Raw genomic sequence first — 19,080 nt, 5'->3', positions numbered from 1 at the left:
TTAAAGATTCAAAATTCCTGCTTCGTGCTTCCTGGATGTTCTCATTGGCTGCTGACAACAGCTGTCCTGACCCAGGATGAAAAAAAATCCCCTGACAATTGGGCAGACACTGGGTAAAAGACAAACTGAACAAAAGAAAGAAACAGGAAAAAAACATGAAACATTTTAAAAGCCCTCTTTCCTTAACAGGAATCAAGAATGTTTTAGAAGCTCTTTGGCTGGAATCAGTGAGAAAACACAAAAAGGCCCATCCCTAAACTACTAAACTAATAAAAAAGTAATCTTTTTATTAGTTTAGTTTAGGGATGGGCCTTTTTGTTTTTTTTCACTGATTCCAGCCCAAGAGCTTCTAAAACATTCTTGATTCCTGTTAAGGAAAGACAGCTTGTATATATTATTGTTTAGTTGTTAAGTCGTGTCCGATTCTTCATGGCCCCATGGACCACAGCACGCCAGGCCCTCCTGTCTTCCACTGCCTCCCGGAGTTGTGTCAAATTCATGTTGGTTGCTTTGCTGATCCTCATCCTCGGTCGTCCCCTTCTCCTCTTGCCTTCACACTTTCCCAACATCAGGGTCTTTTCCAGGGAGTCTTCTCTTCTCATGAGATGGCCAAAGTATTCGAACCTCAGCTTCAGGATCTGTCCTTCCAGTGAGCACTCAGGGGTGATTTCCTTCAAAATGGATAGGTTTGTTCTCTTGGCAGTCCAGGGGACTCTCAAGAGTCTCCTCCAGCAATACAAAAGCATCAATTCTTCGGCAGTCAGCCTTCTTTATGGTCCAGCTCTCACTTCCATACATTGCTACTGGCAAACCATAGCTTTGATTATGCATACCTTTGTAGGCAAGGTGATGTCTCTGCTTTTTAAGATGTTGTCTAGGTTTGTCATCACTTTCCTCCCAAGAAGGAGGTGTCTTTTAATTTTGTGGCTGCTGTCTCCATCTGCAGTGATCATGAAACCCAACAAAGTAAAATCTGTCACTGCCTCCATATCTTCCCCTTCTATTTGCCAGGAGGTGACGATACCCGTGGCCATGATCTTAGTATTTTTGATGTTGAGCTTCAGACCATTTTTTGCATTCTCCTCTTTCTCCCTCATTAAGAGGTTTGCTAATTCCTCCTCACTTTCTGCCATCAGAATATAATATATTGAGCTGCTTAATCGTTTACTGATACAGCACACATCTGTAGAGCAACTTTTCAAATGATATGTTTAGATTTAAAGAATAAGAAAGATGTAGCTTTCAAAAATTAGAGACTCATTAGCATGCTTATTTTGTAGCAAAAAGACCAATGCCGCCGTAGTTAAACTAGTTTTGACCCTTGTATTCCAAATATTCCATTGCCTGTCATAACTCACTTTTTAAAAGAATTACTTTGTTAGAGATACTGTATAAAAAAAGGAGTTGGAAATCCACAAGAGGAAGCTTCTTTCCTTTAGGCTTATGAAAATCAAGAAAATACAGTATTCTAGTTTAAATTGTGAATTGTATTGGGCTAAATCCGGCTGTTAATCCCCCGATTGACTGAATGGGCAGGATTTAAGTGCAGTGATGGGAGTTCTATTGACTCTAAACAAGGTTTTGGGGTACATTCCTAACTAGCCATGATGGCTCAGGGCTAGCTGAGTTGATACTAAGCTAGCTGAGGTTGTTGTTGAATCCAAACCCCTCCCAGCTAAGGATGTTGGAAGTTACTGGGGACCATCCTGACTCTTTGTTCAAACATAATGGCTGTCACTATGTGTTGAGATAGGTTTAGGTCTGGCATAACTCAGCTCCTCTCTTGCTCCTGTCTTCTGCCACTTGATTTCAGCCAGTACAGCAGTTGTGCCCACAGATCCAGTTGTGCTGGCAAAACTGATACCATCCAGCACAAAGGGATTGTGCTGATATCAGGGCAGTTGCTCCAGCAAAAATGGCTTCTGTCCATTCCAAACCTGTTACAACCTGACTGGAATTGAAGCCAATGACATATCAGCTTTGGTAAACATCATAGGAAGGAATATACAGATTGATGTAGTATTTTGATTGAAAACAGCAGCCCACATCTCACTCTCTTTTCTCCTTGTGACAGCTAAGGATAGTGAACAAAAGGATGTGATGCATCACAATGGAAGCTGTCCCATCCCCACTTCACTTCACTGGGACTAATAACTGGATTTAGCCCATTGTAAGGTATTATTATCTTCAGGTGCCTGATTTTATATAGAGAGATCAAATGTCATGGCCTAAAATCAATGTCATGTAGTGAGCCATCAGCTAATATGACAAGATCACGCTTCTCCCTGACTTCTATTTTCTCTTGTTTGTTTGTTTGTTTGTTTGTTTGTTTGTTTGTTTGTTTGTTTGTTTGTTTGTTTGTTTGTTTGTTTGTTTGTTTGTTTCATTTATATGCTGCTTTTTCCCCTGAACTGGGACCCAAGGCAGCTTTACAGAACAGTTTGAAACAGTAGAAGATCAAAACACAATAAAATCACAAACAATAAAAAAGAATTAAATTCAATGATGTAATTAAAATGCAATTAATATTAAAACTCCTTAAAGTCACTGAATTAACACTGGTTGTAATCAGAACCCCAGTAGTTCTTTGTTTATTTTGATCACCTGATGCCAAAGACTGGTGACCAATCTTGACTGTACTTGCATTCGTAAGATTGAAGGCATCTGCAGAACTCATTTCCAACCTTTAATTAATTAATTAAGGAAACATTCACTGATAGATATAATTCTATTGTGATCAAAATATTATTACACTTATAAAGGGGTTTGTCATATATAGGAAAGAATTTGTGAAAGCAGGAAAAGAATTATCTTTGACTTAAGCAGCAGCTAGAATTTATTAGCAGGCTTATGCAAAGATTTAAAAGGAGTTCACATGGATTGAACCTGGTTCATTGTGTTCTTTAATCTATTTCTTCAGTAAGGTGATTTAAAAAGAACACATAGTTTGTCCTGAATTGACTGAACATAAGGATGACTGAACACTCTGCCTGCTAAACACTATTTGGACCTCATATAGAAGAACACAATTGGTTGTCATTCATGGAGTGTCATTCATTAGATAGCAAATGAAGAGTTCCTATTGAGAAACTCCACCAGCAGACCTTTCCTAAGTCTTTAAAGGTGGATCATATTGCTAAATGTATTTTCTATAAATGACATGATGTAAAATCAGGACCTGGATTTGACCTGATCCAACTACCATGTGAAAGCACCTTACTTTAGTATGTCAGCATACTAAAGTCTAACATCTCATTGTCCAAAACTGGTGACAAAATGCACACACAAACGGAATTATATAACACTTAGTGCAAATCTAGCTATAAGCTATCAGAAGTACCAAAGTTGGATTACAATAATAAATGTAGCTATAGATTCAGAGCAAGAAGGCCCCAAATTGGATATGGTTCTCTGGAATCAAAACTTGGATTCATATTGCCTTTTGTTACAAGATTTCACAGGATACACCCATATTTTTTCGATCACATTATACTAGAAAGCATTAACTCAGAGAAATATCAATCTTCATTACAAGCCGTATATGATGCACTAGAGGTTTTTCAGTCTCTAAGATATGATGGCTGAAATCCTGTTGTGCAGTCACTCAAACAGCGCAACCCTTAGACTCAAACGTCCATGTTGAGAAATCTCCTTAGACATATTCTATTGCATTCTGAGTCATGCAACTCAGTACGCGACATGTGTCTACCAAAATTTATTCACTTTTGGCAATTTTCTTCTAAAAGGTACGTCATTTGTGCAACTGTGCGACAGGATTTCAGCCCATAGATCATTTCATCCCAATTAATATCTTACCTTCAACTACTCTGAAGGAATAATACTCTGTGCCCTAGCAAATAAGCCCTAACAGATGCTTAGGGCTTAATTAATAAGTCTTGAACATAACATAACATTGACTTGTATAAGAGCTAAAGTTACAGAGTGTACAAAGTTTACAATAATTAATTATTGTAATAGTTGATGGAATAATTTCACAAATACTATTCATTTTTCTAGGAGGTACATGATTGTTTGAATAAAAGGCTCAGGCTTCAAAACAGTTCAAAGCATAAGCCACTTTTCGAAATGTTGCACAGTGTGTATATACTTTCATGCAAATAAAATGCAGCATAGCTTTATATATTTAGCCATTGTACTATTATGCACATTCCTTAATCCACTTTTCCTTCACAAGTGATGCTGTGATTAAATGAGGATTTCCACAACCTAGTGCCCTCCAGAAGTGCTGAATTGCAATTCCTATTAGTCATGCTGACTGAGGATTATGTGAGTGCTAGTCTAAATATCTGGAGGACACCAGGTTACACTGCTGGAATCCTATTACAAATATATCAGTGTAAAATGTTACTGCTCAACCTTACCCAAAGTACAGTAGGATACAGTTGCTAATCATGAGAGTCTTTTTTGGGTTTCTTGCTATAAGCAAATACTGCTAATATGAAAAATAATAATGAAATAATATTTTAGGATGATGCTGGACCCAGTAAGTCATAATACCTTCTTGCCCAATACAATGATATGTGAATCCCTGATGTCTTGGTCAGAATTATTTGGATCAACTGATGAAGACTACCTCCCATTTGATCACCAAACAGGTAGGCATATATGTTCTTTGTTACCAAGCACCCAACAGAACAGCCATCTAATATTTTGAAATGGGTTCTAGTTAAAATCAAGCTGAGGCTGATATTCTTTGGGAACACCATGAGAAGATAAGACTCACTGGAGTGGACAATAATGCTAAGAAAGGTTCAATATGAGATGGATTGGCTCCATAAAGGAAGCCACAAGCTTAAGTCTGGAAGTGCTGAGCAGGGCTGTTCATGCATGATAGGGGGTTTTGGAGATCACTTATGCATAGGGCCACCATAAGTTGAAGGGGACTTGATGACACATAATAACAAGAACATGGTCACAAACTTAAAAGACAAGGAACCATTTTTAAAAAATATTTTAGTAGGATAATGAAAATGTTATCCACTCTTATTTAAGGTACCAGATATAACAAAAAGGGGTATTTGTACAATTATTTTCTGACCAAGTTGTTGATCCACTTGAAATACACATGAAGTAGAGCAGTCATCAATCACAAGCAAAGTACAGTCTTTCTTGAATATAAATATAGATAATCCAATTTTCTTCTATATCCTCTGGCAATATCTAGTAAAGTTAAGGATCCAGAGAGCAAGTTTATTTCCCTTTGGCTTATAATAAAGAACTCTGATACAAATGAATTTTGGCTTCAGAAAAACCAGTCTTTAATAAGTTTCTTTCATACATAAAACAAGTGTGCTACATATCGTGCCAGCATAATAACATGTAGTGGCATAGGGCTTGGCACATTGGTAGCATAATTCATGCCACACCAGCTTCCGAGAAAAGCTGGAACATTTTTGCACGCAATACTGATGATTAAACAGAGTTATGTAATGCAGATGAAAGCAACAAAGCCTCTTTGACCTTGTTGATGCCTATGTGCACAGAGTACACAGAATACCTGGGACCTAGATCCCCTCATGACAACTGGAGAGGCCTTCCATCCATTGAACGGTTGGGTAAAAACTCTGTTTGTTTGGTTTTTTACGTTTAAAGCCATTCAGAGTTTGGAATCCACATCCTTCAAGGGATGCCTCTGTCCACTTTTCTATTTCTCAGTGCAGCTCATCGCTTAAAGCACCTCACATCATGTGAGTAGAGGACATTAGTAAGGAGCAGAGCCCCATTGTGTCCTTATCTATTCATTATTTTGTTTATGTAAAATATTTTGCCCTGCATTTATCCTTAAAAAGGACCCAATGCAACTTACATCTGTAAAAGATAATACTTAAAAGCTAAAAACAGTAAGTGTACAAATATTTTAAAAGAATCTATGCCTCGTAAAACCTTAAGTAGCTTGGGGCAAAGTGAGCTGAAAGCCTATCACATTCCACATGTACCAATCTGAAAATTAAGATATTCTCTAGAGGCCCCACCAAACAAATGAGCAGGGAGAGAGTCATTTTGGTTGTGGTTCCTCACTTAACAGAACAGTTTTTTTCTGAGAGAGTATCCTGGCACTGTCTCTGTAGTCTTACACCAAAGGAAGACTTTTCTCATCATTTCTACTTCTTGTAGTCTAGGCTTTTCATTTTTTAAAAGCTGTGCCTAATTTTATTGGGGGATGGGTGTGTCAGCCTGTGGCAGCAAAACCAATTAACAATAAAACTACTTCTCTTGGCAAAGGTCCAGTGCCTGGGAGTGGGCACAGAGAAGGCCCTCTCTCAAGCTCCCACCAGATGGGACTCTGAAATTATTTGTAAATAGGTAACTAATAGAAGGAATTGATAAAGCAATTTAAGAAATCAGAAAAACATTAAGTAATGTGGAAATGTATCCTCTTTGTGACCCACAAGGGCCTTTAGTTCACCTCTCCTTGGGTGCCCTAGTTGTTGCCCTCATAACATTTCCCTCCTCTCGCCACCTAGCCACCAAATTCATTCAGACTGCCATTTCCCTGATGCCATTGGCAGCAACAAAATTCTGTGTATCACTGAGGAAAGATGTGCAGAAAAGGCTTTCCATTCTCTCCCTGTGAGAGTCTCATGTAGAAGTCCGTATGAATATGAACAACTCTCACCCTCTGTTTCAGTGTGTTGTCTGACTTCCCCCTTCCATTCTCATCTCAGCTATTGTTTGTATCATTTGCAGAATCTTCCTTTTAATTCCTGCATGGACAGCCGTGTACATTTTCTTAATGCAAACATTTTTGCATGCATTTCATGACTGAAGCATTTTCTCTTGCATTTTTGGATTGCACATATTTTCCTCATTTGCATTTTTAAAACGTTGGATAATGCAGAGTTCATGATTGTGTGGGGCTCTATAATCATATTCGGTTGAACACAGTTAAAACTGTTGTTCAGACCTTCCCAGGCAATTCAGGGAGATTTCCCCTGGAAAAGGCAGAAGTAGAGGAACACATCTCCAAATCTGTCTCAAATCTTTCCTCATCTTCCTGAATGTAACATACTGTTAAGAGTTCATGGCAATATATTCTTGGGTTGCTTGCACTAGGTTTGATGCACCAGCCTCAAACTTAGTGCAAACCAACTAAGTTTTATTGTAAACAGCCTCTCCAAACCTCTAAATGTGTTACGGGTTGCAACATTCTCAGCCAGCGCAGGATGGCTTGCTAGCAGAATTTGTAGAGTGTATTGCATTAGGAAAGGATGTGCCATGAGCTGTTTGGTAGAAGACTAGTTGCACATTGAATATAGGCGTAATGTAGTGGGGTGGTTGGTTGTCTAGAAGAAACAGAGTTGTTCAAATTTTAACAGCATTTCTTCTATACTGCAGCCGGATGCAATTCTTCCTGGACATCCATTTACCCAGAGTATTGGACAAGGCATAACGTCTGTGAGTGGTTACAATTTTGCTGTGATCAATACAAACTGGATGCCAACTGCATTTCCTTTTCCCACTTTAACATAAACGGACAACAACTGTGCTGCATGACTCAAGAGGACTTTTTAAACGCTGCAGGAATCTGTGGAGAATACCTGTTCTTCATCCTGCAAAACATCAAGGCTCATGGTCAGTTTGCCAACAATTTATTCAAAATAAGATTGTTTTATCCTAGGTGCATCTGCTATTCTTGTGCAAGTTATTCAACCAACAAATAACTCTCTCTCTCTCTCTCTCTCTCTCTCTCTCTCTCTCTCTCTCTCTCTCTCTCTCTCACACACACACACACACACACACACACACACACACACACACACACACACACACACACACACACACACACACACACGCTCACAATCAGTTTTATAGGAGAGGTTGACTAGACTGGAAAAGGAACAAACAAAAAATCCATAAGACAAAATAGAACAGAAGAGAAACTCTTATATGATGGGAGGTGAGGTTATATAAATTGGTTGATTAAAGACAGAAAAAGAACAAAGAAGGAAGAATATTTAGAATGGCAAAACAGTGGCACACACAAAGCCTATTTTGGATTAGAATTATACGTTTTTAAGGGAGAGATAGTCTGAATATAGAAAATACAGGCTATAAATTTGAATTTTTGATTCAATGTGTTTCCCCCTATAGGCATCTCCTTCTTTCAGGATAATGAAGACACAAAATCATCTGGTAAAGATTGTAAGTAAGCTTTTAAAAATCTTTGCTCCTAAATAAAAGAGGAAACCCTTGAGAAAAAGGAGTCATATAAATTCGTATAACAACACAGTTATATTTGGGCAGTGTTTCTAGAACTTTCTGTTTTAATTTAATGAACAGTTACCTTCATTTGTTCCCTACGCATGCAGGCAGAGTAATATCAAAATTGCCTAACTATGGGAGCCAGTTCAGACATCAGATGTAAGCAAAACATCTGTGAACTGCAGTGTTTGCCCCCAACCAATGACAAAAAGCTGTGATCAATTAGATTATATAGGCATAATGTTTCTCCACCACCTATGTGGCTGCAACTCTCATTGTTCTTCATCATTGGCTATCCATGCTAAGGCTTATGAGAGTTGCAAATAAATCATGTCTGGAGGGTTGCTCATTTCCCCACGCACCTTACAGTCTAGATCCAAATTTATTACAGATTATGGGCAAATTTTAATGCTAAATGAAATAAATCTTACCATTTAATATGTATTTAAAAATGCAAAATGCTGCTGAAGCGATACATGTGTTTTAAAATCTATTTCCATCTGTTTTAACAAATAATGTTTTTAGCACTGCTTAGGTTTAATCATGCCTTCATATTAATATCTTAATTTATTGCCCCTTTAAACACATATTTTTGGCTCTTGCATGCTGCCTTGAGTCCCTTTCTAGGGAGAAAGGTGGGATTAAAATAAAATAAAATAAGGGATGGGAAGAAAATATCAAGATCATAGCAAATAAAGTGCATTGTTTTCTGCTCTTTGGACTAAAAATGCTCCCAGTGCAAACAACAACATAAGAGGAGCTATTACAATCACAACTGGTGCAAGGAGGAAGTCCTTGCGTGTGAGGTGCATAGATTTGGCAACACACAGGTCTGACTCAGCTATAGAAGAGCTCTGTATAATTATATATTTTGCCCAGGTTGTGTAAGTTGTCCAGAGTCAGACCTGTATGCTTACATAATGGTTTTCCATATATGTGGAATGAGCCTAGCATGTGCACGGAAAGAAAAATCTGTGTCAACTTTAAGATAGGGCCATAAGACAACCCAGAGGCTACTGACAAACCAACAAGAGAATGAACATCAAGTAAACTCTTTCCTCACTGCCTGCCGTATTCAATGGTAATTGCATTCAAGTTGCACTGAAGGTTCATGTACTATTTACATATCTAGATACCATCAGAATACACTGTGTTTGCAGATAACTATGTTTTCAGATGATTCAAATCTGGTCTCTGGTGATCCTTTCTGTACTTTTATTGCAGCTGCTGCAACCTCCTGCAGCTAAACTGTCCAACTTTAGGTTAATCATTCACTTTGGTTTATATTTATGGAAAAGTTGGGGTTTAATTCAAAGATAAATCTCAGACTCATAGTGATGTAGTGTTTGTGTGCCTGTAATTGCATTAGGTGAACATGTAGACCTCTTTCAATCACCCTATTAGCAGACTATGAAATCCATTCATATTTATTTGTGTCAATTAAAAAATATCTTTTTTCAGATAATGATAAAGCATGTTTGAAGACCGGCAGTATCAAGAGTCAAGCGTTTCAAAGTCACAGTAGAACAAGTAGGTACAACTCTGCCATCTAAAGACATTGCTTGGAAGTGTCTTAGAAAATGTTACCACGTTATACCTTATGTTACCAAACACTCAGTTATCTGACTTCGTGAACTCTCATTTTAAAACGAAGTTTCTAGTCTCCATTATTTTATCGCAAGATGTGCATTGCATCAGTTGTTTAATGCAGTCACACAACCACCAGATGTCACTTGTGGTACCCCAAACAAACACTCAAGATTGATGTGGAATAAGAATCCTGTAAAAGCAGGTATTAGCAAGCTAACACTGTTTGGCTTGTAAATGAAAAATAACCAGCCTCTAACTAGGCTTTTAATGTTTTTAGTACCAATTTAATAGCATCGTGACAGATATAAATTCAACATATTATTACTGGAAAATGACTTCCATGATTGTAGTTCTAGAAGAGGTACCCATGCTAGTCTGCGCTGGCATATCAAGCCAAACCAAAAGAAAAATAAAAAATAAAGAAGATAAAAATGTGGTGGCACCTTAAAGACTAAGTGCTATCTTTTAATGTGAGCCTTTGCAGACAAGTGCACTTCCTGGGACGCCTTCCTTGGCCTTCCTTCCTGTCTGAGGAAGCTGGCTTGTCCAAACAAATCTCACATTAAAATATAGTAGTTATTTTTTAAGGTGCCAAAATATTTTGTCTTCTTTACTTTTTATTTTTATTTTGCTTTTGCCTGATATACTAAGGAAAGATTCCTGTGTCAAATCCATCCTTCTCCATGAGGCTGTTACCCAAACACCAGTGTTTAAAAGAAACAGCAACTGTGCCTTGAACTGTGAGAGAAGATGCGGAAGAAGGGATAGAACAGGGATAAGGATCCACCAGAGGTTATGGTGAGATGCTGACTGCGAAGGAATAAACAGCCATAACATAGTAATAAAAATGTTGTTGTTTAGTCATTAAGTTGTGTCTGGCTCTTCGTGACTCCATGGATCAGAGCAGGGCCCTCCTGTCTTCCACTGCCTCCTGGAGGACCTTTGCCAGCTATGGGGCTACTTGAACCCCAAACATTGCTAAAAGATGGTTGCTCCCCCCATTTGTGAAAGCTACAATTGTTTCACATTTGTGGCTAATGGTGAGGAAACATTTTGTTGAGTGTATGCAGGGACCTTATTTTTTAAACTGAACATGCCCCCGGACATATGTTTGCACTGTAAACCAAAGGAGTTCAGTCCCACTGCAGTTTGATGGCCATTGTTTCCAAAGCATTATTATTACCATTTGGGGGTCAATCAGTGTGATTCTGCTCCCAAGTGTGGTGTGCCATTCTCTCACATTCTTCCTCCCAGCGGCTTTTACAAGACCTGTCAACTTGAGACTCTGTCTAGGAAAATCTATTAATGGGTTGCTCTTTTTATTCCTGAAGGCCTGCAGAGCTCTCACTTATGGGAATTTGTAAGAGACCTCCTCCTTTCTCCTGATGAGAACTGTGGTATCCTCGAATGGGAAGACAGAGATCAAGGCATCTTTCGAGTCATTAAATCAGATGCTCTAGCAAAAATGTGGGGGCAAAGGAAGAAAAATGATAGAATGACCTATGAGAAACTGAGCAGAGCCCTTCGGTAAGCCAGCACTCATGTATACAGTGTTATAGAAGACAAGACAGTTTCCTACAGTTCAACGTGCTCCAAAAGTCCTTATGCTATATAAATGCAAAAGTCTCAAGACAAAACCACAGTTCTTTTGATCAAAGAAAAGATCTTGGGGTGATCGGTGGGTGGAGCAAATAGATACAATAGCACATTAGTCAAATTATTTGCCAGCTTACTCATGAAAAGAGCATTTGATACTTTTGCCTTTCCATTTGTCTTGTCGGAGATGCTAGACTTCTACTCTGAACTGGTTTGTTGTCTTAGAAAATGAAAAGTATGTCCAGGGTTTCTTTCTTTTTTCTTTCTTTCTTTCTTTCTCTGCAAATAAGGGAAGCTGGACTTCAAGATGTCTCGAAAACCTTTTTCCCCTCAAACATTTTCATCTTGCAGCTCCCTTGACTTACTGGCCACTGACTGTGGCTCCCCCAGTATGATGTTTTGTAGGGCAATGGATAGGGGAAAGTTTCACCTTAGGATTCTCTGGTGCCCCTGGCTGGGTTTGGCAGCACCCCAGTATGCCGCGGTGCATAATTTCGGAACCACTGAACTATAACACAGTGATTTCAGTATCTGGCTGTGGAGCCAGAGGTCGAGAGTTAGTGTTGAAGTGTACCTGTGTAAAGTTTCCCCTCTGCCAGAAAGTAAGAATTCATTTCTTAAGAAGAATGTGCTATGCAACCTACATGCAAAAGTTGCCTCAGTCCTATGTTTATTTTGTTGTTGCAGGTACTATTATAAAACTGGGATCTTGGAACGAGTGGACAGGAGGTTAGTGTACAAGTTTGGGAAGAATGCACACGGATGGCAAGGCTGCAAGTTATGAAATACAGTTTGCTTCGGACTGAATGTCCACTGGATCAATGCAAATTCTCCAGTCACAAAGGAGGGAAGTTCACTACAGAGCCTTCTTTGATAATGACACGCACCTTCAAATAAGACCTTCAAATAATTAATTGGATAAAGCATCATTAATTGACTTTTTGGATTGGATCAGTCAATATTCTCAATTTTGAGATTCTCCATTTTTCAACTAGCAGCATCACCTATGTAGCACTTACACAGATAACATCCATAGAAGGCTCCAACGAAGGTTCTCATAGCCCGATGTTTTATATGTAGCATTGACTTCAGGTCGAGAAGAACGGCTATTTGCCACTGACTATTAAAACACCATAGCATTCTTCTGCTCATTGGGCTTTGTAAAGCATGCTCTTGATTGCCAGTTCATGTTTACTCTTTGGGGGAAAAAAACATATATCACATGATTTCCTGTAGGCATTGCAATATGATCAAGTGCCTTTGATATACTATATGTTTGGCTTCCCTACACTCTAGGATATTTGGGAATAATTTCACACTTCATGTAGCAGCTATGTTTGTTATAATTGTGTTAGTATTATATCAGAATTATGCACATAGAGTGTGAAGGTCAGACATGAAGTCCAGTACATACATAGTAGAGATACTCCAATAACAACAGAGATTCACTGCTTTACACCTTAGGAGTACACACTGTGGGGTAAAATGAAGTATCAAAGTAGTCGCAGCAAATACAGAAAGTACACCAGAAACTTTAAAGTAGTTGTGTTTAGTAAGAAGCACTATGTTTTCAAATCAGGAAGAAACCAGAAAGAAAGACTTTCACTGTGAATTAAATTCCCCCCATTTAAGGTCTGTGGTTTTGGTACCTGGCTGAAGGAGCCAGAGGTTGATAGTTTGATTTCCTACTGTGCCTCCTGGGAGAGGAGCCAGCCTGTGTGGCCTTGGGCAAGCTGCACAGTCCCAGGGCTCATCCTGAAGAAGCGAACGGTAAACCACTTCTACCAAGAAAACCCTGGAAAGGGTCGCCGTAAGTCAGAATTGACTTGATGGCACATTATTAATAATAGCATTTTTATTATTTAAGCCAGAGTTCAAATACCATGATTGGGTCGTGTAACTGAATAAAGGTTTCAGATTTGACCCTTATAGGCATTATACCTAGAAAATGAACTCATCAGGGCTTATTTCTGATTAGTTATATTATGAGTTTATCAGAATTTATTATCAACAGCCAAAATTCTCTTGCATAGTTACTCCAGCAGAATACTAATGGTGTAAATTCTGGGGGGTCAATTGCAAGAAGTTAAATAACCAAGACATCATCTGTTGTATGACTCAGTGCATGACAGATGTCTATAAGGATTTCTTAACATGAAGCAATTCGCTTCCCAATGTTGTATCCTTAGTGTTATGTTGGTGCAACTACACAAGAAGAACTGGCTTACATTTTGTTTTACCCATGGTGCTCCTTTCACTATATGCACTTTAGTGTGTGTCCTTATTTGTTCATCAGATTATCACTACTTACCTATATTAAAACAGATGGTATCTAATTTCATGATGTCATAATGTTTGAAGGAGTGAAGTATTTCAAGCCCAGAAAAGGCAGAACTTAAATGGGCAAAATCCTGTTTGTAACAAAAAGTTGTATCTGTATAAATGTCTAACATAAAGCTACACCTGTGTGACTAAGTAAATGTGTTGTGCCTGGCAATAAGGAATTGTGCAATCAATTAAGGAAATGCACAGTTCACTCAAGGAATTTGTTGCACATCTCAACACAAACAATCACACAGTGTGTCAGTGGAAATGCTTCATGGATAGCACTTCTATCCTGGCAATATTTTAGCTACTGTGACTGTAACGTTATGTTACACTCACATAGTTACGCAACAGGATTTTAGCCAAATTTGGATGAATTAAATTTTAAAAAATTATATGTGTTTATCTTACACATACACACACTAACATGCAACATATTGTACATTTCACATACCTTTGTCAAAATAAAATATTTTGCTAAACTGTAGAAGTCATGAAGAGTCATTGTTTGTAGCAAACATTGTTTAACAATCTGGTACAGTAAGCCAGCAAGCAGAAGTACAGTTCCTAGAGAGTCTTCCTAACGTATGAGCTGTCCTTGTCTCTGAGTAAATTTACATTTGTCTAAGCATCTACAAGTGTCACTCTGGCTTTTGGAATTAATTCACCCATCCACTCTCCAATCAACTTTAGGAAAGGGGATGCTATACTTTAATTATACTTCTCAGCTGAAAACCTGTGAGCATCCACTGCCAATAGATCACTGTTTTAACCCGGATCAAACGATTTATGGCTAGAATGCAGAAAATACAGATCTCACTGTGAGCCTTGCATCAGTCGTAACTTTGAAGGTCTGCGCTCAATAGCATATTTGTTTTAGAAGCTAGTACAAAAGGTAGTAACAGTGAGTACACCTTTTGGGTTCAAGCATTCACATTATTTTTACCTCAGATGATACCTCAGCAGTTTAATTGGAACTTGCTAGCTCCGGTAATTTGGGGTGGCCCCTCTGAAAGTTGGGGTGAGAAGCTCTGCTGTCCCATTTTGTGAGCCATCGTTCTTCATTAAAAAGGGGGTTGGGCTTCTGAAAATTGTGATAGGTCTTTTCTGCTCTGCCAGTCATAGCCCTTTATCTCTCTATTTGCAACAATCTGGCAGTGAATCAATGTCAAACTGATGACCTAGTCGGGACTCAAGCACATAGCTGTCCCTGGACTTTCTTTTTATCTCTCTGAAAATCATTCTTCTGAAGCTGCTAAAATGAATTCAGTTCGTATTTTTTTTGTGTGGTTATTGATTGATGGGATAGTCTGTGCCACAGCAGAAAGCTTTAAAAAAATAATAATCAGTAACTAGGAGGCTGAGTACATGGGCTTTTAGCCTGCTGTTTGGTCCACTGCAGGAATTTCAAAATAGAAATCAGATGATGTCTTTCTTGGAGCAGGTCAGTCCATCCCCACAGCTGTCTCATCCGTTCATTTCTGAGTTTCTGAGTCCTGTCAGTGGCTTCTACTTTTTCAGTGCCTTTAGAATCACATTGGTTTGGATCGTTTCCAGCACATGTGATCACTGGAATCAATCCAAAGCAAGCCTTCTGGTTCGACTTTGCTAATATCATGAAGCAAGTCACTTCAGCATATTGGCAAATGGATCACTTCTTTTGCTCCTCAGCAGTTAGGGGCAGAAGGACTGGGGTTTTTTTAAAAAAAAACTGTATAATGGACTACTGCTGATGCACTATGTCAGTTATTTTTTTAAAAAAAAATTAACATTTTCAAGTCCACGGTGGTGGCGTTGGCTGCAGGCAGTTTCTCAACCAGCCTTTTAAAGGAAGACCAAAAAAAAGTTATACATTTTTATAAATGATGCAGTGCATCAGCAATAGTCCATATAAAGTTTTTTAAAAAACACCTTTTTTTCTCACTTCCCCTTCTTCTCTGTTGAGGAGCAAAAGTAAGTGATTTATCAAAATCTTGAAGTTTTACTTATTAAGCCACTTCATTAGATTGGCAGGAGTGATTTCCATGGGAACCACTGGGCTTCATTAGATCACTCTAATTAAGCCAGAACGATCCAACGTAGCCTAACCTGGCTTCCTTCCCGCCACTCTCTTAATTTTTACATGGCTTTCTATATTAAAACTGCCAAATTGTAAATGAACTCTCTGTAAATGCAGTACTGTACTGAGCTATCTTGTGCTACAAAGTTTAGATCTGCTCAGTTAATGTGGATTTTCCCCACATCCTATGGTAGGTGTTTTTAGCTTTACCTTGTCGAGATTCATTAACATTTTTATTTCTACTCCAGTACCTGAGGTGCCAGCTCCTATTTCAAGGTAATTGTGTGCATGTATTGTGAGGCATAGAATCTGGTCTTTAACATGCCAGGGCAAACAACAATGAGGCAAAGTTCGCAGTTGCTGAGATAAACTATTGCATGCAATTGTGTTTCCATACAAGTATACAATAGGCCCTGAACTGTGTGTACTTTATTCAGCTACTTTTACATTGGCTAATCACAGGTCAGAGCATTGGATCTGATTCCACTCACCTAGCAGGACTTTGACCTTTAAAAAAAAAGCCCTTATCACTGCTCTGTGCACCACCCCCATCACTTGGCATGGAGACTTTAAACACACACACACAAAAAAAATCATATTTAAGAGCGCTGGGATAAGGAGGTTTTGCGAGGCTTCTTACTTCCTAAATTCCAGCTGCATTTTTTTTAACCTGAGTTTGGCATTAGCAGCCGCATGTCCAGACTGCAGAGATCAACCTTCTATTTCAAGTGTAGGCATCCTTCAGTCTCGAGAGACTATGGTAACGTGCTCTGTATGGAGAACTCGGAACTGCATCTTGTGTGGCTGAGAAGGTCAATTCGAGAGTGACAATCCCTTCCACACTGAAGACAAATACAATCTGTCCCCTGTCCAGCTCCCTGATTTTGCTGCTTCCGGGACTGCCTCTTTGCCTCGGCCTGCTGGACAAGGGTCTCTTCATGCTGCAACGCCTGCTTCCTTGCCCTAGCTCACAAAATCACATGAGTTTTGGTAGGTTTTTTTCAAGCTTTGTTGCTTAGCAAGGTATTGTCTGCCACTAAATTGTGGACAGTCTCCTGTGATTCAAAAAAGGCTTTGATCCCATTGAGCTGATGGAAATTGCAGCAATATTTTTATGTCTTGCCCAATTTACAGATTAGTTTCTTTGTTCCAAGCAACAAACACAGGGCAGACATACATATAGTGCAGGCAGATACACACCCACACCATTCCTCTATTTGAGGTACATTGATACAATTTTTATTATCTGGACCGAGAGAAATGAAGCCCTGAAGAAATTCCATCAGGACATCAATAATTTTCACTCTAACATCAACCTCAGCCTGAATCAATCCACACAGCAGGTGCACTTTCTAGGCAGTCAGTTATACAGTCTCTATACACCACACCACAGTCTGGTTCCAGAGCACAGCAGTCTAATACAGTAGTTTTAATGTTCACATGCATAAACTGACACTGTTCACTTCTTGCTTCCACCTCCCTCTCCCAGGAAGCAGAAATTATCCTCAGCGGTATATTGAGATTCAGTGAAATTAACAAGAAAAGAAGGACAGTCTTACTGCATAGGAATAGATATGTGTTTGACCATAAATGGGGCCTACAGGTTCACAAGTCATGCAAACCGCTGTTTCACATCAACAGTTAGACTGGTTGTCCTCTGGGTGCAGGTCTGAGCGCCATGTATGCCATGCACACAACCCTTTTCATTAGTTCCGGTTGTCTGGTCATCTCAGTTCTCTATTCTATACCTCATAATTTAATGTGTGTATATTTAACAGACAGCCTTGGTCCATTGTTAGCATGACATTGAGCAAGCCTGAGCATGTGCCTGTAACTTTTCTAACACATGTATTAAGCTTAAGTGACTATCTAATCTTATTTTCCATGAAGATGGTCATCTTGTACCTCTATCAATTTCTGGCCTTATCTCCTGTCTTCAGATTCTTTCTTTCAGAAACGTAGCACCTGTAATCCTAAAAGGCCCAAAGACATCCCTTCCTGGCACTTCACATTCTTTCCTGAGCTCTGTTACAATGGAAACATTTCCTACAAGTATGGCCATGACAAACATGTCACCACCCTTTAGATACAACCACCTTCAATCAGCTTGGTATGGAAACAGGTACCTTCAGAAAGCAAAATTGACTAAAAGTTTGCCTGTGTGATTAATACATCCATCCTTAAACCATATGAGTGCCATTTTGAAATCATCAGATGCTTTAGTTTAGGACATCTAGGTGATTTCTTTCCAGGAAAAGTTCTGGTAGGCAAGCGAACGTCACTGTATACATATATATAATATATACAACCAAATGCAACAATTCAGTGTATTCGACTGTACACATTTCAATGGACAATCTGTTACCACGAACCCACAATTACAAAATTCACACCTTTAACTCAATGACCAAATCTGTAGCATTTTTAAAATTGGGAGTTGGGTTCCATATTGTGATTAATAGACTATCTGGATATTAAAATAATGTTGGAAAGCCTTGCTTTGATTTCTTCTACTTGAAAAGCTAACCAATTTGACATCAGCGCTTGGCACTGGTGTTCTCTTTTATTCCCAATTTCAACTTGAAATAGTTGTATGTGCCTTTTCCTGCACTGTACTGTACTTGCTTTCACATTGCCTTATATTTCTTTCGCTGCATGTATTTTTCTGGTTAACTCCTTTCTGTGACCACAAGATGGAGCCTGGGAGCTGAAAAAAATTAGCTCTGGGGACTGTTATAAATGGGGTTTAAGCAGAACAATAAGTTGGTATATTTAAAAGCAACACTTACAGCATTACTGAGTGTGGATACGAGGAGAGGCATGAGGTCTAAGCCATGATAATGCCTCATGCTTCAGCGGAAGTTTGAGCCCCCTGCTCCTGCTTGGCCTAAAAGCTGCTGGTGTTAGATAGTTAATTGTCTTATTAATTTGGTGCCCTAAACACAACCAGGAGCTCAGGTGGACAGGCCTTCTTGCTCATGGGTATCATTTTTTTAAAACGACTATTGAAAAAGATATAATCATTATACCTGTAGAAAGTTGTCTTCTAACCTGTCTCTCATTTGCAGAAATAGGCACTGGTTCACCATGTGAGGAGGGGAAAGGAGAAAATGGATGAGAAAAACAGAGAGGAGTAACACTAATAATCAGGTTTACAACAGGACAAACCTTACATTTTGTTCCAGTAGGAGTCAGTGATTCGTGGGAGTTCCTGTTGGACAAGCCCTGGCAGAAGCAGCATTAAAGCAGCAAAAAATAAAAAATAAATAAATAAAAAAGTCTCGCCT

At 38.9% G+C, this 19,080-nt stretch overlaps 1 protein-coding gene and 1 long non-coding RNA gene across 2 annotated transcripts; one reads left to right on the top strand and one right to left on the bottom strand.

Moving 5' to 3' along the window:
• Positions 1-312: 312 nt before the first annotated feature.
• Positions 313-14,804, bottom strand: LOC110073503 (uncharacterized). Its single transcript, XR_002299596.3, has 3 exons — positions 14,681-14,804; positions 12,429-12,605; positions 313-7,571 (listed from the first exon to the last, which is right to left on the bottom strand). It is a non-coding gene; the product is annotated as an uncharacterized LOC110073503 (long non-coding RNA).
• On the top strand, positions 4,490-19,080 carry ELF5 (E74 like ETS transcription factor 5). The gene is made up of 6 exons (XM_020782783.3): positions 4,490-4,616; positions 7,357-7,593; positions 8,113-8,163; positions 9,685-9,753; positions 11,145-11,340; positions 12,097-19,080. The coding sequence occupies exons 1-6, from the start codon at positions 4,490-4,492 to the stop codon at positions 12,191-12,193; spliced, it is 777 nt and encodes a 258-aa protein (XP_020638442.3). The 3' UTR covers positions 12,194-19,080.

The sequence above is a fragment of the Pogona vitticeps genome, chromosome 1 (genome assembly GCF_051106095.1).
Source record: "Pogona vitticeps strain Pit_001003342236 chromosome 1, PviZW2.1, whole genome shotgun sequence".
Lineage (NCBI taxonomy): Eukaryota > Metazoa > Chordata > Lepidosauria > Squamata > Agamidae > Pogona > Pogona vitticeps.
The sequence above is the reverse complement of the archived record's forward strand: the minus strand, read 5'-3'. Positions and strand labels throughout refer to the sequence as shown.